Here is an 18,675-nt window from a genome sequence, read left to right as displayed (position 1 = left end):
TTTACGCTATCTGTGCAATGCAATTCGAGCCCGGAGTGACGATTTAAGCGCCACCGGGAGGCGAGAAGGAGAGAATGCGCGCGAAGCTGTTGGTCTCCGAGAATATCAGCCAGACAACTTCCAGACGCGCGTGCAAATCGCAAAATTGTCTGGGAAAACCCCCTGTTGCGAATGTACTGTCTAAGGACCATCTAGGAGGAACCCGAAGTCGCGCTGGAGGACCCGCCTCATCGCCTGCGTGTTGTACGGCACCCACTCTACGTCGTACTCCTCGCCCTTGATGCCCTCCTTCGTGTACACCTTGGCGTACTTGTGACCGTCCTGCGGCGCGCCAGCCTCGATGGCGGGGATGCCGTGGCAGAGTGATCGTCGAGCGCCGTTCGGCAGGAGGAGCGAAATGAGGAAAATGTTGGCCCAGGGCGCCTGCTCGTGGCGCGAGTTGAAGAAGTCGCCCATCGTGACGTCCTCCGGAGCGATGGTGGCGAGAGTGAAGTGAATGCAAGGAGTCCAGTGCCCCTTGATCCGGTGTGCCTCTTCTGCCGAACGAATTACAACGCCTGCATCGACTACTCGGCGGTACAGCGTCCACCCGGGATACGCGTCGTGTGTGGTCGAGACCAGTTCACCGAGCGGCATTGGCTCTTCCTTGAGCAGGAATGATTCGCTCTTGCTGAGCGAAAGCGACGTGGCGCCGTCGCGCAGCAGGATCGGGTTGGGGCACCCTCCGCCTCCGAAGCCTGTAAATAGAGTTGTCAGCATGGACAGTGGAGTCAACCGCGACGTAGCACGCACCGAAGTCGGCGAACCACCGGCACTCTCCTCCGTCCCAATCGACGATGAGCGCCATGTGCGTTGTCTGAGACCACCAGTAGCCGTGCTCCTTTGGATCTTTACCGCGGTGGAGAAAGACGCGTGCGCCGACCTCGCTTACTCGGAAGCCAAAGCCTGCGCAGAGATCAAGTCAGCTGGCAAAGCAGGAACGAGCAGAGAACGCAACTCGCCTCGCAAAAACGACGCCGCCAGCTGATTGAGCGCGAAGCAGTATCCGCCCTGCCGCCGCAGCACGACGCGCTCAAAATTGCCACAACCCAACTCCATGCCCGGACCCTCCCTCCAGCGAATCTCGCGCGCCTCATCCGCCTTCCATGCCTCGCGCGGGACGTGGATCGCACTCGAGTCGTACGGGACGGTGCACATGTGCGCCATCAGGATGCGCGAGAGCAGCTCGAGCGACGGCGGGTCGGCGGCAAGGGAAGCCGGGAGGCCGATGCGCTCGAGATAGGCCTCGCTGTCGGGCAGATTGAGGCAAGCGAGTGCTGGCGGCATGCTCGTCGAGAAGTAGAGGCTCTCTGCTGGTCGAGTGTTGCGCATCGTGGCGGGGCGCACGCGCGAGCGAATTGATCGGGTACGAACTGATGAAGAGGGGAGGCGGTGCGGCAACGGCGTGGGCGGACTCGCGTGAGGTGCCGTGGGTGCGGTCGCGGAGTCTGCGCCGTCCCCTAGCCAATTGCACAGAAAAGAGAGCTGACGAGGGAAGAGGCGGAAGGCATCGCGGGTGCGCGGGAAAGCGCTATCTCTGGCACCGACGCGGAGTCAACGCTCGAAATCCGGCGGCCGCCAGACCAAATATGACTCTTGAAGACGTTACCAGCTGCAAGTAAGCAAGCAATCATGGACCGAGAGCCGCAAGTGCGCCTGGGACTCAAAGGAGCCTCCTGCTTCCGCGTGACGCTGATGTCGCGAGACGGACTCCTCGCAACCGATGATGAAATCTTGATACGGCTTCGATGGCACGTCTACGGCACTGCAGGGAACACCCGGAACGCCAACCTTTTTGTGGAGGGATAAGAACAGTCTAAAGCAGGGAGGATAAGAGGAAACAAGGGGGACGAAACAACGGCGACGAGCAATCAAGAGCAGCAGAGCAGTTACTGCTTTTTGCACTTGCCGTCGTTGTTGCGCTTGCAGACGGCGAAGTCGCCCTTCTTGTCGCGGCCGAGGCTGAGAACCTCGGCAATGCGCTGGCCGATCTGGGTGCTGTCAGGTGAGAGAGGCGTCAGGACACTGCGACGCAGGTGGTGACATTGCCTCGACGCTCGAGCGCAGAAAGTGAACGTACCTGTCCTGCATGCCGTTGAAGGTGGAGGCGCCCGCGCCGAACGCGTAGACACCGACATCGACGAGCGAGTGGACGCCCTGAGCGCTCGACGTCGGGAGGTTGCCCGACATGTAGAAGCCGTTGGGCGAGTCCTCCGGGTCGGCGCGGTAGCGGCCGGTCTCGAGCTCGCGGATCGACGTCTTGCGGGGCGCAGTCTTGATCTTGAAGTCCTCGTACTGCTCAACGTCCGCGGCGAAGCCTGCGATCGCAAGCGATATGTCAGTATGGCGTTGACTGATCCCGAAAACGGCACTCTGAGCTGTTTCCGGGAGAGGTGTTGAAGAATCTCAGAAGCGGGAGAGCGAGACGCACCCATGGCGGCGGTGTAGCGCGGGTCCCAGTTGACGGGGAAGCCCTTGCCGTACGGCGATTCGAAGACGGTGTTGTTCTGGGGCGAGACGTCGGCCGGGACCTGGTAGGCCGAAAGACCCGACTCGCGGTAGGTGCCGATGGCGTCGCGCTTGGTCTCGTTAGTCTGCGCCTGCTGGAGGTACTCCGTGTCGGCCGAGCCGTAGACGTCGAAGCCGTGGCCTAAGAGTAGACGGAGCAGTCAGTTGTCTTGAACTAGCTAGAAAGGGCAGGAGAGGGACGGACCGTGGTCGGCCGTGACAACGACGAGGGTGTCCTCCATGAGGCCGAGCTCCTCGAGGCGGTCGATGGTGGCGCGGACGGTGTCGTCGAGCTCGAGGAGCTCACCCAGGGCACGCGGGTAGTCGGTGACGTGCATGGCTGATGTGCGAGAACGAGACAAGTCAATCGAGGAGCTCAGGACAGAGGGAGTGGTAGCGACAACAGACCCTTGTCAATTGAAGCAGCCTCCGACATCATCATGAAGGGCGAGCCGTCGGCCTTGGAGCGGGTGTGGAGGATGTCGAGGGCCTTGAGAGTCATCTCCTTGAGACCAGGAACGTCGGTCGAGGGAGCAGTGAAGGTGTTGTTCTCCGGGTTCCACGCCGGGAAGTCGGCGAGGTTCTCGGGGAAGACGTGGCGGTCAACCCAGGTCGGGAGGGTGTCCTCGCCGAAGAGACCGAGAGCACGCTTGGAGTGGTCGAGCTCGAAGAGCGAGGAGTTGGTGGTGACAAACTGGTAGCCGCGGTCCTGGAAGCGCTCGATCTTCGAGACATTCTTGTTCGAGTCCTTCGGGACAAAGTCCTTGCCTCCACCGCCGAAGATAACGTCGACACCTGGGGAAGGGAACCGGTCAGCATTAGAGGCGGAAGGCTGGAGAGTCAATCTGGCGCACCGTCAAAGGGAGTCCACGAGAAGTTCTGCGGGACACCATTGTAGGCGACAGCGCCGCCGTCGAGGAACTGGTCGACGATGTAGTCGCTGCGCCAAGGGGACTTAGCTCGAGCGTCCAACGCCAATCGAAGTCAATATGACGAATACGCACTACTGCGAGCGCTGCGACGTGTGGGTGCAGACGGCAGCCGGGGTAGCGTCGGCGAGGTAAGCAGTCGAGACAATGCCAATCTTGGCGTTGTTGATGCGGCGACCCATCTCAAAAATCGTCTCAAACTTGGGGTTGCCGTAGCCCTTGCCCGTCGAGTCTGGAGTTATGAGTCGTTTGTCAAAGGCTGCCCAGTAGTGTGCAAGGCCGGAGAAAGCGCACCAGTGAACGTGTTCAGGGCATTGACGGTCGACTTGTGGCCGGCCATGAGAGCCGTCGCCGAGTTGGCCCTTTAGAAACCTTTCCGTTCAGCGCATGCACCGCGGTTAACCCGAGCATCGTACTCACGAGTCGGTAATGAACGAGTCGATCGAGTGCGTGTGCTGCATGCCGAAGCCGGTGCACTCGTCGAGCTTGAGCTTGCTCTGGTACTTGCCGTTGATCGACTTGTGGCCGAGGAGACGGGCAGCAGTGACCATCGACGGCGCCATGCCGTCGCCGACGAAGAGGATGACGTTCTTGGCCTTTGCCAGCTCGGCGAGGGGAAGCACCTCCCACTCGGCGAGCGTCTCCATGTTGCCGTTGTACTGAAGCTTGAGCTCGTACTTGCCCGGGTTGTAGCTGCATGGAGCGCAATGGGTCAGCTGTGCCGGGGGCTGGATCCTTAAGAAAGTGGGACGGAGGGGGAAGACGGAGCGGATCGGCGAACGCACAGGGTGAGGTGGCGGTACGACTTTGCGTGGACGTTGACGAGCGTCGCCGTGTCGTTGGCCTCGTAAAAGAGGTCCTCGAAGTACGTAAAGTTGTACTTCTCCACAACCGGGTCCTCGATCTGGTAGAACGACGCGACCTCCTCCAGCTCGGCGCCCTTGCCGCCGATGTACAGCGCAAAGTCCTCCGAGGGGACACCGTTGTTGTACGGCGCCGTGCCGTTGGCCGGCGCCTGCACCTCGATGCGGATGTCAAAGGCCTGCGAGGACGGAACGGGATATTCAGTAACGGCTCCGCATCAGCGTAAGAGACATTCGTCCGCCCACCTGACCGGCAACAAAGGTGGACTGATCAGGCGGGTAGATGCAGCCAAGGTCGGGGCAAGCAGCAGCACGGCGGTAGGTCTGGGCAGAAGCCGTGGAAGCGAGGGCGGCAGCAACGACCACGGCGGCGGCCGTCTTCTTGTGATGAGACTTGACCATGATTCTTGAGGAGACGAGAAGCGAGTCGGACCGGCAGCACACAGAAAGAAGGAGAGAAAGGAGAGCGAAGCGAGCCCCGTCGTTCGCCGGGAGGTTGCAGCACAGTGCGGCTCGGCTGCCGCCGCCCAGGTCCGATCTGGCAAGTCAGCCCTCGCGGCTTTCTTGCCCGCGAGGCACAGCATCTAGCGTCCCCAGCAACGTTCTTCGAGCCGGCAGCGAGCAAGCCGGGCGAGCAGCCAGTGAGAGCGCGAACGTGCAAAGTGCAGGCGAGCAGGGGACGGCGATCGCCCCAGGTTTGCGGAGCGCATTGCTTGGCTGAGACCTCACTAGCCCCCTTTGGCTGCGCCCGCTCGTGCGGGCAACGAGGGCGGCAGAGGGGCGGAGGGCGGAACGTGCGGCCGCGACGCGCGCGCCGGCTTTCCTCCTTTCGCGCGAGCAGGGCATCACGGCTGTAAGCTCGCTAGCGTAGCTTCGCTGTAGCTTGATTCGAAAAGCTGCAAGCGTCGTCGTGTGCAATGGCAGCCGGGGCATTCTCGAGCCCATATGCTTTCCATCGAACCGCACGAGAGCGCTCGCATCGCCGGCCAGGAATAGCCGCGCCGACCTTCCGGGATGGCTCGCTCTGGAACGTCCCATTCGAGGATGCATGGACCGGGCGCCTGCCCGCGCTCGACGTTGTTTGCGGACGGGCGAGCGTCGTCCATTTTATAGCCTGGCGACCCGCACGTGCACACTCTCCGTCGGCAAGCAGCTGAAGTGGCCGAGAAGCGCTGCGAGTGGGCATTACAGAAAGTAGCGAGAGCAAGGGGGAAGAGCGGGAGGCTCGCAGAAGGCGGCAGTCGTACACAAGAGGTCTTGGTGGAGGAGGTATAGGGAGCTGGTGTACAGGGCGAGGGATGTCGTCATGGTGGAGCGTCGAGGGAGGGACGTGAGTGAGCTGGGTGGGCCGAGACGTCGGGGCGGGTCTAGAATCGGTGGTCGAAGACTGCAACGCGACGCGCAACGCGGGTGAGCAATCGGCAGGTCGAGTCAATCAAGAGCAAACGGTCACGCACGGTCGCCGTCGTTGTCCTCTGCCCGGCCCGTCTTCTGCGGTTGCAGCGGCTGTGCCGAGCCGTTGCCTCGCGATGCCGTGGTCGCGGCGGGACGCGACGAAGCCCACGCGTCCTCGGGCCCCTCCTGGTCGAACGAGTCGAAGCGCGCCGCTGCAGGCGCAGGCGGCTGCGACGAGCCCGTGTTGATCTCGCGCTCGAATTCGTCCTGGAAGTCGTCGGTGCGCGAGCGCGTCCGGCTGCTCTGCAGGCCGTCCGTCTCGAACGGCTGCTCGTACCGGCTGCGGTTCTTGAGCAGGCCGCTCCCAAACTTCTTCTTGCTCTTGCGCGGCGCGACGTCGGGCCGTTCAGGCGCGTTCGAGTAGAATTGCTCGTTCTCGAACGGGTCGGGGGCTGGCTCGTTCGCCGCGCGCGTCGTTGCGGGCGAGGCGAGGTTGCTGCGCTGGCGCGAGAGACCGCCGCGCGGCTCGCCCTCGACCTGATCGTCGTCGACAATGTCGCCCCACGGCGAGAAGCGGTGGCGGTGGTTGCCGTTGTTGTTGCGGATGTTGCGCTCTGGTTCAGCACCACGGCCATCCCACTCTCCCGACCGGAGCGAGTCCTGGTCGTCACCGTACGCGCCAGAGCCAGCGACGCGCTCTACGGACCAGAGATCAGAGCATGTTGCAGACCGAGCGAGGCGGACCACGCACCATCATAGCGATAAGCCCACTGGTGCCGACCGGCACGCGGGTCGTTCATCTCGACGAGACCGGCGCGGATGGCCCATCTCGGCGTGCGATTCTTGGTCTTGTTGTTCCGGATGTTCTGGCAGTACTGTGAGCAATCCGGCGAGGTCAGCGGAGCAAGCAGGCATCTCCTTTCTCGGGCAAGTCCGCACCCAGCTGCAGGAGCAGGAGGTCAATAAACCGGATCGGGAAGAGCCCGGACAGAGCGACGCACTTGTGCGCATGGCCCGGGATGTAACCGCAGATGGTCAGGATGGTGTTGATGAAGCTGCCGGAGCGGCCGAGAGCAGCGGTGTGAGCGGGCGAGTGCACGGCCGACGAGTGAGCAGGGGCAACGAAGGCACGCACAGGTCCCAGCCGACACCGAAGCGGATGAGGATGGCGACGGGCGGAGCGAGCCAGCCGCTGCAAGCGAGGGAAAGGGGCGAGGTCAGCGATGCTCGGCGTCGAGGGTATCGGGGGGACGAGACGGACATGATCCAGACGAAGCCGTGGAAGAAGTGGCTGCGCTGTAGATTGTTCGACAGGGTCAGTTCATACTCCCGCGACCCAACTCCAGCCCTGCACAGCGGTGCACGGCGGGCGGGGGTCCTCGAGGTGATGCGGACAGCGGCGGGTGGGGGCGGCGGGACAGACCTTGATGCCCTTGCGCGAGGTGGGCACGCGCTCCTTGAAGCGCGCCTTTACGTGATCCATCGTGCCTGCACGCCCTGGACCCCAGCTGACGAGAGCGAGCACGACGAGAACGAGTCCGAGGCTGGCGGGCACTTGGTCCGCGTGCGTCTCTCTGTCGCCGTACGGCTCGATCCGCTGGCAACACTGCCGCACACACGCTTCCGCGACATGCAGCGTGCGCCGCCACCAGCGCCGTACCCGTCCTACTCGGGCGCGCACTACCCGCCCGCTCCCGCTTTCGCTCCTCTGCCCGCCTCGGAGAATGAGGCCTTCTCCCCCGCTGCCCACCCCCACCCGTATCCATATCGGCAGCCCGAGAACGACTACGGCTACGGCGGGCACGGCCAGCCGCACGAGGCCCACCCCGAGGCCAGAGAAGGCAGCGCAAAGTCGCTCGAGTTCGAGGGGGCGGTGCAGGGCTACGAACGCAAGGACCGCACGAACGAGGGCAAGCTGCGACGCTTCTGCGCTGCGTACAAATCCCGCAATCAGGTCCGCGCGCGCTCATTTCCTCTGGTCTGCCGTCCTGTTGAGCTGACTTGTCCTCGCCTCGGCGACTTCCGTGTGCTGGCAGGTCCTCTTCCTCTCGATCATCGGCATCCAGGTCGTCGTCGTCCTCACCATGATCGGCCTCATCTACGGCTTCGTCCGCGCAAATACGGGCGACCTTGATGCTGCCGACTTCATCGCGACCGATCCAGAGCTAGAGTCTGTCGCAACCTATGTCGGCCTCTTCATTCTCGCCGTGTGCGCACACATCCCAACAAGGGCCTCCAGTGAGCTTGGAGTAGCAGCACTGACTCGTCCCCGCCATGCAGCGTCTTCGAAGTTCTCGTCACCCTCGACGCCTGTCAACAAAAGAACATCATGGTTCTTTTCACCCTGTGCCTGTTCCAGGTCGCCATGCTCGTCTACTCGTGCTTGCTGCCGACACAGCTGAGGAACGCCATCTCTGGGAGCAACGCCGACACGCCGCGAGTGCAGGATCTCACCCACAGCTTCGCCATCGTTATCCCCTGCATTGTGGGCGCCTCGACCGTCGCCATGTCGGCCATGCTCTGGCCGCTCTACCACGAGTTTGGCTGGCGGACGTTCAAGCGCATCGGAGCAGATTTGGCAATCCGAAGGGCCTATCTCCGCTACCAGATCTTCCTCTGCCTCCTCCGCTTCGACGCATTCTTTGTCGTCGGGTTCAGCATTCAGTTCCTGATCCTCGTCAGCGGAACTCCAACTGTCGAGCTCGGTGCGTGTCGAGGTCAGCTTTTACGAACTCTGGGCCGCATTGACCTTGCCTGTCGATGCAGTTCTCACCATCGTGGCGCTCCCGGTCGCCATCATTGCACTGCTACTCTTCGCTGTGCGTCGAGTCTTGTGGTTGCTCTATACAACGCGTATTGACGTGAGGCTCCCAGGTCATCGTCCGCATCGAGTCGCGGCCCGGCGTCTACGCCGCGTGGGTGCTGCAAGCAGCGGGAATGGGTGCGCTCATTCACCGCCTGCCCCCGCTTCCCCAGCTCATGCTCAGCGTGTCCCCCATGTATAGCCTACTTTGCATACAAGCTCGCGCGCATTTACGGCGCCGACTCGGGCGACCGGTACCGTTCGACGCGCGCGACGCTCACCGTCTTCTCCATCATCTGCATCGCCCTCTTGATCGCGACCTTTATCCTCATGGGCATGTGCCTGCTCAACTTTGGCAAGGGCCTCCGCGAGCGCAGTATGCCTTCCCTCTCCACCGTACTTCTCTTAGCCAGACTGACACGCCTGTTATCGTCCAGTCCCCGGCTACGCCTTCAACGGCGGCCGCTCTCTCCTCCGCTCGCGCACCGACGCCGACGCGCCCCTCACCTCGCCGACCGCACTCGGCGCGTCTGTCGTGTCCTCCGCGCGCCCGTTCAGCCCGGGCACCGCGTCCGAGAAGGGCAGCGCGCGGCCGGGGATGAAACATGTCTTGTCGGACGGAAGCGGGGTCGCGGCCGAGCGGACAGAGACGCGCATGTCGATGGACTGATCGGGAGGTGGGGTCGGAGGAGAAGTCACAGACACTGGGTTTGTCGGGCGAGGGTCTGTCACGGGTTGTTGTGCTTTCGTAGTTATCGTTCTCTGATTTGCACTGTCGTTCTCTGAGCTCGCGCGCTAGACTCCGACGAGTGTTACAGGCAGCGACTTCTAAGCTGCTCAACGAACGGGAAGGAAGGGGAAGGATGAAGAGCGGTGCATACGGTCTGAAGCGAGAAAGTGACGAGGAACGTCGGATCGACAGGATAGATCTCGGGGATAATAGGGGACAAAACGAAAGGAAAGAAACGGACAGGCAGGAGGAGGGGAGGAGAGGAGAATCACAACGCCTTGCCCACGCTTCCAGGCCGGCCCATCGACTGCTGCTGCTGCGCCGGCTCATCTGCCTCATCGACGAGCGGAACGGACGTCTCGCGCCTGGCGCTGCGGTGTCCTGCGGGGACATCATCATCCTCGTCGCGGTGCTCGTGCACGGTCGACTTGCGCCCGCCAGCCTTAAAAAGGCGGCCGCCGAGCGAGGCAGAGCGATCGCGCGTGCCGCCCGGAGAGCGTGCGAACGCTACGCAGCGGACAACTCTCAGGTCAGTGCATGTTCACCGAGGAGATTCAGAAATGTGGGGGCGGTGAACGCACGATTCAGCTGAACGCCGCCGACCCGGACTGATCCACGCCTCGGCCGCCCCTGCTGCTGCGCGTGCGAGCGCTCGCTTCCGCGCGTCGTGTGGCGAGACAGGCTGAGCGGAACACCCTCGTCAAAGGCGTAGCCCGACCCCGTCCCGACGCGCGCCTCGCCCGTAGCCATGTTGTGCGTGAGCGACTGGTTCGTCCGTACGCGGCCGAGCTGGTACGAGTTGCGGCTGTCGGGCATGCCGACGCGACGCGAAGAAGCGCGCGAGGTCGGACGGCGGCTAATGATGGGCGAAGAAGATGGCGCCGAGTCGGGAACGGACGCGGTCGCCTCAAAGGCCGAACTGCCCTCGTGCTGCGGCATGTATGGGTCGTTGGCCCAATCACTGCAAATGTGCGAGATCAGTCGAGTCCTTAGTCGCACAGAACACTCGAAGGGAGACGTACTGGGTGGGGTCGCGCTCGTCGATGATGCGAAGGATGTCGACGTTGCGGGGGAAGTAGTTGGCGCGGAGGTAGAGGAAGAGGTAACGCGGACCGAGCGAGAGGAGGATGGTCGACATCAAGCCGAGCCACCAGTAGGCGCTCGGCCACAGGTAGGTGTTGTTGCCCCACACGTACGTCCAGATGAGGTTGGGCGGGAAGGCGGCGTAGACGGCCGTGTAGCACACGATGAGGACGGGACCAACAAGCACACCGGCGAGCACCCACCAGTTCCACGCGAACGTGTTGAGGCCGTTGTAGAAGTTGGCGGCGAGGACGGCAGCGACGGCCATGACGGTCGAAAACTCGTACATGTTGACGTCGTACCCGTCGCTTCGCGCGGTCGTCGTGTCGTACGAGTACAGGAGGAAGAAGTAAATAACCGCCGACTGGGAAGCAGAGGCGAGTCAGCTCGCTCTGAGTGTGCTTCGAAGCAGCGGAAGCGCGCTGACCTGGTAGATACCGTCGAGCATGTAGATCGAAAAGCGGATGAGGCCGAACAAGCGTCCCTTGCGGCCATCTTCGTAGAGCTCGGGGACGGCCATCAGCGGCCGCTCGCCGACATTGCGGTCGAAGATGCCGATAAAGATGACAGGGACTGCGAGCGTGCGGCCGTTAGCACGGGGCGCGCGTGGACGGGCGGGAAGTGGCGTACTGAGGGTCCAGAACACGTTCCAGAAGAGGAGGTACGTGTACTCGTACACGGTTGTCGCGGAGTAGGCGCAGTAGAACTGGAAGAAGAAGAGGACGCCGATACCGATGATCTCCTTGTAGAAGAAGTTGACGATCATGGTCGAGTTGCGGTGGTACGACCAAGTGCCATGGACGAGGAGCAAACGCTTGAGGAAGCGGAACTGGCCCATGGCATAGTCGCTCGAGTTGACGGCCTGCAAGCCCTCCTCGCCAGCGACACCGACACCGATGTCGGCCGCCTGAATCATCGAGACGTCGTTGGCGCCGTCGCCGATGGCAAGGCACATCGACCCGAGACCGTCCTTGACAAGGCGGACGATGAGCGCCTTTTGCAGCGGCGACGTGCGGCAGCACACGACAGCGCGGCACCGCGTCGCAAGCTCGAGGAGGATCTCCTTCGTCCACGGCTCGCCGAACGCATGTCGAAGCGAGGCACCGTCGATGACGAGACCGTAGCCTCCCGGGCGCTGGCCGTTATCGTGCCCGACAATGTCGGACATGCCCGAAGCGTTGGACTGGACACGTTGAAGCTGCAGCGAACGGCGCTGGCTGCTCGACATCCGCGCGAGATCCGGTTGCACGTCGGGCGGCTGGTTCTCGAGCTGCTCGACGAGGCCGGGCACGTCGAAGAAGCGCTCGAGCGCGTTGCGCAGCTGCTGATACGCCGAATTGGGCTTGCCGTACTCGCCGCCCTTGACGACAATGACGTTCATGTCGCGCGAGAGCAGATTGCACGTCTTCGCGATGGCGATGGCCGTTTCGAGCTTGTCGCCGGTCGCAACCCAGATCTGCGTAGAGTCCAGTCAGCGAGTGCACTGAGTGTGGGGACGAGAAGCGTCGCACCTTGATACCAGCACGCTTGAGATCGGCAATCGCTTCGGGCACACCATCTTGCAGACGGTCCTCGATGGCCGTCGCGCCGAGCAGATTCAGGTCGGCCTCAAGCTCCTCCGAGACACGCTCGATCGCCGCTTCGCGACCGTCGATGAGCGTCGTCGCCTCGTGGAAGCGACGCTCCCACTGGTCGTACGCCGCCTCGTCGAGCGGCTTCCACGCAAGACAGAGCGTGCGCAGACCCTCGTTGGCAAAATCCTCGAGGTGCTTGTCCGTCTGGCGCTTGAGTGCATCGTTCTCCGCATCCTGCGCCAGGCGCTCAAAGATGATGTTGTCGGCGCCTTTGGTGAGGAGGATGAGCTCATCGTGACCCTCGCCCTCGGACAGCTTGCGGAGGACGACCGACATGCGCTTGCGCGCACTCGTGAACTCAAGGACGTTGAGCAACTGGAACTCGACGACGTCGGGGTCGTGCGGCGTCTGCACGCGGAGCACGTCCTTGTCGCGACCGAGGAAGACGAAGCCGACGTCGGCGGCCGCCTGGACAAGTGCAGCCTCGTCAGGCGACTGCGCCTTGTACGAGATGAGGCCGTCCTCCTCCGACGTGAGAACCGTGTGGCAGAGCGCGAGGTTCATGAAGAAGTTGTAGAGGTTGCGCGCCTGCGACGAGTCGCGCTTGGCGAGGTCCGAGTCGATCTGCGTGTCGTGGAACGGCGCAAGCACCTGCTCGGCGAGCTTGGTCTTGACCTTCTCGCCCGTGCCGGCGTGCTCGTGCGAGGGAATGCGGGTAGCGCTGTCGCCTTCGGAAGAGGAAGCGCTGGACAGCGGCTTTTCGGCGGGAAGAACAGTCGTATCGGTCGGTGCAGGCTGCTCGTCGCCGAGGTAGACGGTGCCGGCAACAGAGCATTGTCGGAAGATCATGGCGTTCTGCGTGAGCGTGCCGGTCTTGTCGGAGAAGATGTACTCGATTTGGCCAAGGTCGTCGGACAAGTTCCAACTGCGTGCGGTGGTACGTCGTCCGTTGCCCTTGATATCGTCGTCGCCCCAGATGTAGGCGGCTTGGACCAGTCGGGTGAACTCGATCGAGATGTAGAGCGAGATGGGCACGATGTTCTGCGGGACGAGAGGTCAGGCTCGCTTCGCCTGACGAGTATCGCGCAGTTCGACGGACCTGGAACGCGATGAGCGCGTTGGCCCAGGTGATGACACCGTTGATGCTCGGATTGTCGTCGCTCAAGTTGTTGCCGTACAGCCAGTACGCGCCGTCTCCCTCGCGCTCGACCTGGATGAAGTGGTCGCCGAGAGCGCACATGATAGTCATGAGCGCAAGGAGGAAGAGGTTGAGGAAGCTGTGGTCGGTAGCGTGATCAGTACCGGTGAGTCACGCCAGACAAAATGCGACTGGGACGCACACCATAGGGTTCATCTGACGCTCGACCTTGGAACGCTTACTCGGCGTCGCGCCCGAGTTCATGACGATCTTGGTATCCCGCCCGGTCATGCAGACGACGCCGATCACCCACTCGGTGTTGCGGACGACAGTGCCACGGAGGAGCATCGTGTTGAGGTTGACGGGGCACTTGAGCGGGCACCCGTCCTTACCTACGCGGCCGTCACGCAGCTCGACCGCGGCGTTGTAGGCAAACATGTTGACATCGGGCGGCTCGGCGCGGATGACAAACTTGGCCTGCTCGGCGATGGCGGTCGAGGTGCGGAGGTGCGTGAGCTCCGGGACGGCCGTGCGCGACTTGAGGTTGGTCTCGCCGTCGAGGTTCTTCGTCTCGACGTAGCAGACGTTCTCCTCTTCCGAGGTGGCGCACACGATGATATCTGCGGCGTGCAGGGGTAAAGTCAGTACCCAGCAAGCGAGCGAGGCCCGAGGCGAGCATCGAACGCACCGGCAGGAACACTCTCGTCGCCGTGCAGCCGGACAAAGTCTCCGACCTTGAGGTCTTCCCAGCACTCTTTGACCCAGGTCGGGTGGTCGTACTTGCTGCCGCCGATCGCGAGGTGCGGGTGCGGGACATGGAGGTGGTTGCCCGGCTGCTGTTCCGGCCTCGGCTCGCCCGGCACGTCCGTCGGCGGGCGCTCCTCCGATTCCTCGGCGTCGTCGGCGTAGTAGTCGCCCTCCTCGCGCAGGTGGCGCCCGGGCATCGGCGCCTCGTACGACGCGCCCGCCGTCGTGTTGGCGCGCGAGCGGCCCTTCGTCGACCCGCTCTGCGTCGCGAGAGTGCCCGAGCGCGCGCGGCCGCCCTCGTCGCGCGCACCCTGGAGCGTCCCGCCGCCGGGCGCGATCCGCGGCGCTTCAAGCTCGCCCTGCCCGGCGAACGCGACGCCGCGGGTGCCGAGACCCTCTGCGCTCGCGCTCGGGTCGTCCATGAGCGGCTTCTCGCCCGCGACCGAGCCGGCCTGGCTCTCGACGCTGCCCTTCTTGCCTGCGCGGCGCGTCTTCTTGCCCCAGAAGCCGCGCTTCTGGCGCACCTCGGCGTCGTCGTCGAGGTCGGCTTCAGCATCGCGCACGAGCTTGCGGCGGCTGAACCATGCACGGATGAACTTGGGCACGCCAAGGTTGCGGCTCTTGGGGAGGGTGAGGTTCTGGTTGTGGTACGTGCCGCGTAGGGTGATGACCTTGATGTTGTTGATGGCGCGGTCTGATTGATGGCGCTTGAGGTCCTCGTAGCCGTCCTTTAGGGCGGTGATGAAGAGGACGGCGATGAGGGGGAGGGCGGAGAGACCGGGGTTGACGGTCGTGAAGCGGGGGAAGAATTGCAAGATGACGAGGACTGTGCGGGCGAGCTGGTCAGCGGGATGCATTTACGACGAGCGGGCCTTAGAAGAGCCGACTCACCGAGGAAGAAGATGTTGGCGACGCGGCGGAATTGTTCGAGGAGGTTGCGCGGGAGGAAAGTGACAATGTTGTACTTGCTCGTCAGGACCTGGTTCGAGTCGAAGGTCCAGCCGGGCGCGGGAACCTCCTTGGACCCGAAGCCCTTCCACTCCGAGCGGATGACCCTCCCCTCTTCGTCCTTGACCTTCTTGGTCCAGAGCGGGACCTTGGGCCCGACGGTCAATGCCTCGGCAGGTGCGGGCACATTGACGAGGACCTGGCGCGGGTAGGGGTTCTTGCGCTTTGTCGAGAAGAGCGAGAGGACGTCGACGTTGCCGAGGCGGGCGAGCTGGCGGGTGACGGCGTTCTGCGGGCCCTTGCGCTTGCTGATGGGCGCGACCGACATGGCTCAGGCGGCGACGCTGTGCACGGCAGAGAGAGGGGAGAGAAGCCACAAGATCAGCCCGAGGTGGAGGAGAGATCGGGAAATGGCTGACATCAGCCGGACACGGCCGGGAGAGCTCGAGCGCGTGCGGGATGCAGCTATGCACTTGGTACAAGCTTGTCCGAGGCGCGCAAGCTCCTCCCTGGCCGTGTAGGCGTCTGTGTGCGCGTAGCTCGCTCCAAGAGATGGGGGAACGCACTGCGCAGGCAAGCGCTCACGCGCGCGCCGGACGAGTCTCGGTGTGTGGCGAGGTGCGCTGGCGAGGTGTGTCTGCGGCGGGCAGATCGCTCGCAGGCCCGGCAGGAAGCGCGGGCGGGGCGGTGCGCCGATGCCGAGGAGGCGACGGCGGAGGACGCGGCGGGGACGGAGCGCGGGAGAAGAGCGACAGCGGGGCGCACGCGGGCAGAGACGGGCGCACGAGGCCCAGCAGCACGGCACGGGCGGATCCCGAGAGCAGCGGCGCTTCACGGCGAGGGCAGCGGTGCAGCGGGACGGCGCTCGGCGGACTCGAGGAGTCGCCTCTCTTCTTCGGGCAAAGAGCGCAATCGACCGCCCGAGACATGGCATTTCGCAGCATAACCAGCGTACTTCGCTTTCTATTCTGCAATTCGACAGTACGTGCCATCACTCGACCACGTCTGCGTTGGCAGTCGGACTCGGAGCCCGGCTAGAGTCGACAAAGTGGCTGTCGTCGGCATACAGCATGAGTCGGCCGTGCCAGCGGCCGCGCCCTGCACGTCGAACTGGTCAGTCAAAGGCGAGGGCGCACATCAGGCAAGAGCATTGCCCAAGCGCTTGACGAGCAGGCGCGGGAAGCGCAACACGCACTCTTTTCATTCTCGTCCTCAAGCCACTCCATCTCAATCACCGTTCTTGAGCAGTTGTCTATCCTCTTTGACCCCGCGCGAATCGCCGCCGCCTCTTGCTCCGGCAAGAGTAGGTCAAACGACCGCCCGCCACCCTTCTCGACGGGGAGGACGTCCTGCGACGCAAGCGAGAGGATGAACTCGCGGATAGCGGCGCCGTGGGAAACGTAGAGGAACTGTCGGTTTTCTGCTGCGGTGCTGGGGGAGGCAGATGCGGAAGAGGCGATCGAGGCGGAAGAGGAAGCGGCGGGACCGGCGGGAGGGAAGAGCGAGTCCCAGAAGGACCACAGGCGCCCGCGCAGTTGCGGGATCGGCTCAACCGTCGTAGGGTCGGCACCTGGATCGCCTCGTCGCTTACCCTGCAAGGCGATCGAGCAAGGGTCAGCAGCAGTGGATGACAGGCGACGATCGTCGAGCTTGACGAACCTGCAGCTTTCCGAGAAACTGGGATCCAGCGCAAGATCAGCTTCCGTTTCGACTAAACTTCGACGGGCAAATACGGGGCGGACATACACGTTCGCGTATCCGCTCGTCAAGCTGCAGCTGCGGAGCTTGCGGCTGCGCACTGAGAATCGTCTCGGCGGTCTGCGAGGAGCACTCTTAGTAAGCGATCAGGTTGCAGCTCCTCCTGAGCAAAAGGGATCGTACCACTCGTGCACGGCTCAGATCGCTCGAGTAGGCTTCATCAAACCGCAAGCCCTGGGAAGCGATCCACCGGCCCGTCACCGCCGCCTGTGCAAGGCCTTGGCCGTTCAGTGGGACGTCGAGGTGCCCTTGTACAATGCCAGCCTTGTTGTAGTCCTGTAGAGAGCGCGAGAGGGGTTAGATCGGTCTTGAGACGAGGGAACGTGGTGAGCAAGGGAGGGCGAGGACAGCAACACGGGGCGCTGGAGCCGCGCAGGGCCTCGGAACAATGCGAGAAAGAAGTCTTGCCGTTTCTCCGTGTCGCTGGAGGTAGTCGGAGCAGACGACAGCGCATGATTGCCTCATCAGCTTGTGGGCCCGAGAGAGGAGAGACGGTGCCAGAGGCGGACAAGCGCACGATGATGGTCACGACAGTCTTGTTGGACATCTTGTGACGCTGCAAAGCAATCCTCGCAGCACCTTGAAGCGAGCAAGCGTGCAGTCGAGACGCGACCTTGCCGAGGACGAGGCGGTGTACGCTCGTTCGCTCTTGTCGCACGGCAGCTGGAGCCCCGATCAATGCAGGGCTCGACAGAAGCGAGCACTAGCGCTGCTCCTGTCGGTCCTGCCCCTGTCCCACTCGCCCCTCAGCTCCAGCAGCGCCTCGCCGGCACCAAGGGATTCAGGGCAGCTGGGTCGAAGAAGCGCAAGCTCGCATGCGAGGTGAGCACGGCTGCTTATTCACGTCTCTTTATACTGCTGACTCCGCTTGCACTCCGCAGCCATGCCGTGAACGGCGAGTAAGGTGCGACTGGCCCGACGGAGGCAGGCCTTGCGACGCTTGCGCCCAGGCAAAGCTCTAGTGGGTGCTTCCACCGTGCTGCTGCTTCTACCAGGTTGACCGTACTGCGCCGCGACAGCTGCCCGGGCGAGCCCAAGCCAAAGAAACGGCTGAAAAGGGGCGAGGCATCACCTCCCGCGTACGTATTTCTCGCTTGGCGAGATGATCCGCTAGACTTGGCTTACGCTAGCACCCCGACAGGCCCACCGAGATCGACAAGCGCCTGGCGCTCTACCCGCTGGGACACGGAGGCAGTGTGCACCTGATCGACAGTGCGTACGCCTCTCTTCTGCGTGACAACCGAGGCATCGGCTGACCCAGCTCGCCGCCAGATCACATCGACACTGCTCTGCCCATCATTCCCGGTCTGCCACTTCGCTACTACCGCAAGATCCTGTACGCGACCACCGAGTTCAATTCCCGCGAGATGGAAATCGGTGCCGAGGTGCGCGGCTTCCGAAAAGTCAGCTCGTTCAGCAGCCTGACAGGCCGCGCGTCCGTACAGGTCATCTGCGGTGCCTTCCTAGCCTGTGCAGTCACGTACTCGGACGATTCGGTACGGCTCGTCGACCTTCTCAAGCAGAACGGCGAGCTGACACTCACAAACGCGCACAGCTCTTCACGGGATCAAACGATTTCTTTCGACCAAAGATCGCGCCCGAAGGTTGCCCATACAACTGGGAGACGTACCTGCCCGTTGGGACCAATCGCCGAGACGCGGCCGAGACGTTTTCGCTGCACGCGCGCCAAATTTTCGAGGACAGCGGCATGCGGCTGCGCCCCTCTTTCGAGGCCGTCTACGCTATCCTCGCGATGGACCAGAAGGCGGTGTGGACGGCCGAGCGCGGGCGCAGTGATCGCGAATTTGTCCAGCTCGCGTGCGAGACCTGGAGAACGGTACTGCGCGAGCGGAAGGAGGCGCCTAAGGAGGACCACCTGCAGCCGACGATGGGACCGCTGGCGGTTCACCTGCTCGTACGTCTGCACGTCTTCGATCGCGCTCCTTTAACTGACAGGGCCCAACACACAGCTTCTTGACGCGGAAACAGCTGCGACGCTCGGTCTCGGTTGCATCCTGTGCGCTCCATCCTCCCTCTGCGAGCTCATGATGAGCTGAAATGGGAGTCCGCCAGGAACGACAACGATCTTGTCGACTTCTTCGCTCACCTTCTGCCAGCGGCCTCGCCTACTCCGCCTGTGGGCCCTCAATCCCTTGTCGA

General features: G+C 63.2%; 7 protein-coding genes across 7 annotated transcripts; 2 read left to right on the top strand and 5 right to left on the bottom strand.

The window, feature by feature from the left end:
* Positions 1–180: 180 nt before the first annotated feature.
* JCM10292_007521 (uncharacterized protein) lies at positions 181–1,371 on the bottom strand (the record flags this gene model as incomplete). The annotated part of the gene is made up of 3 exons (XM_076646610.1): positions 181–737; positions 793–945; positions 1,002–1,371. 3 exons carry the CDS (start codon positions 1,369–1,371, stop codon positions 181–183), a joined length of 1,080 nt encoding a protein of 359 aa, XP_076507852.1.
* A 557-nt stretch (positions 1,372–1,928) lies between these two features.
* JCM10292_007520 (alkaline phosphatase) lies at positions 1,929–4,741 on the bottom strand (the record flags this gene model as incomplete). The annotated part of the gene is made up of 11 exons (XM_076646609.1): positions 1,929–2,037; positions 2,120–2,357; positions 2,471–2,689; positions 2,753–2,887; positions 2,956–3,342; positions 3,402–3,487; positions 3,552–3,708; positions 3,771–3,838; positions 3,897–4,169; positions 4,262–4,518; positions 4,586–4,741. 11 exons carry the CDS (start codon positions 4,739–4,741, stop codon positions 1,929–1,931), a joined length of 2,085 nt encoding a protein of 694 aa, XP_076507851.1.
* Positions 4,742–5,706: 965 nt separating this feature from the next.
* JCM10292_007519 (YqaE/Pmp3 family membrane protein) lies at positions 5,707–7,217 on the bottom strand (the record flags this gene model as incomplete). The annotated part of the gene is made up of 7 exons (XM_076646608.1): positions 5,707–5,726; positions 5,797–6,432; positions 6,486–6,609; positions 6,732–6,789; positions 6,870–6,926; positions 6,996–7,030; positions 7,158–7,217. The coding sequence occupies 7 exons, from the start codon at positions 7,215–7,217 to the stop codon at positions 5,707–5,709; spliced, it is 990 nt and encodes a 329-aa protein (XP_076507850.1).
* A 147-nt stretch (positions 7,218–7,364) lies between these two features.
* Positions 7,365–9,207, top strand: JCM10292_007518 (uncharacterized protein; the record flags this gene model as incomplete). The annotated part of the gene is made up of 7 exons (XM_076646607.1): positions 7,365–7,712; positions 7,771–7,943; positions 8,015–8,439; positions 8,501–8,553; positions 8,609–8,675; positions 8,740–8,913; positions 8,975–9,207. The coding sequence occupies 7 exons, from the start codon at positions 7,365–7,367 to the stop codon at positions 9,205–9,207; spliced, it is 1,473 nt and encodes a 490-aa protein (XP_076507849.1).
* A 328-nt stretch (positions 9,208–9,535) lies between these two features.
* JCM10292_007517 (uncharacterized protein) lies at positions 9,536–15,085 on the bottom strand (the record flags this gene model as incomplete). Its single annotated transcript, XM_076646606.1, has 10 exons — positions 9,536–9,774; positions 9,849–10,228; positions 10,290–10,714; positions 10,778–10,923; positions 10,981–11,806; positions 11,862–12,965; positions 13,024–13,201; positions 13,265–13,682; positions 13,751–14,635; positions 14,701–15,085. The coding sequence occupies 10 exons, from the start codon at positions 15,083–15,085 to the stop codon at positions 9,536–9,538; spliced, it is 4,986 nt and encodes a 1,661-aa protein (XP_076507848.1).
* Positions 15,086–15,748: 663 nt separating this feature from the next.
* On the bottom strand, positions 15,749–17,062 carry JCM10292_007516 (histidine phosphatase family protein; the record flags this gene model as incomplete). Its single annotated transcript, XM_076646605.1, has 7 exons — positions 15,749–15,855; positions 15,953–16,349; positions 16,417–16,434; positions 16,504–16,575; positions 16,639–16,791; positions 16,924–16,938; positions 17,033–17,062. 7 exons carry the CDS (start codon positions 17,060–17,062, stop codon positions 15,749–15,751), a joined length of 792 nt encoding a protein of 263 aa, XP_076507847.1.
* A 131-nt stretch (positions 17,063–17,193) lies between these two features.
* On the top strand, positions 17,194–18,572 carry JCM10292_007515 (uncharacterized protein; the record flags this gene model as incomplete). Its single annotated transcript, XM_076646604.1, has 8 exons — positions 17,194–17,337; positions 17,397–17,419; positions 17,535–17,594; positions 17,657–17,727; positions 17,788–17,900; positions 17,961–18,011; positions 18,071–18,430; positions 18,486–18,572. 8 exons carry the CDS (start codon positions 17,194–17,196, stop codon positions 18,570–18,572), a joined length of 909 nt encoding a protein of 302 aa, XP_076507846.1.
* Between the last annotated feature and the right edge of the window lie 103 nt (positions 18,573–18,675).

The sequence above is a fragment of the Rhodotorula paludigena genome, assembly GCF_050403205.1.
Source record: "Rhodotorula paludigena JCM10292 DNA, Rt_paludigena_JCM10292v1_ctg5, whole genome shotgun sequence".
Classification (NCBI taxonomy): domain Eukaryota; kingdom Fungi; phylum Basidiomycota; class Microbotryomycetes; order Sporidiobolales; family Sporidiobolaceae; genus Rhodotorula; species Rhodotorula paludigena.
This window is presented reverse-complemented; position numbering and strand designations above follow the sequence as displayed.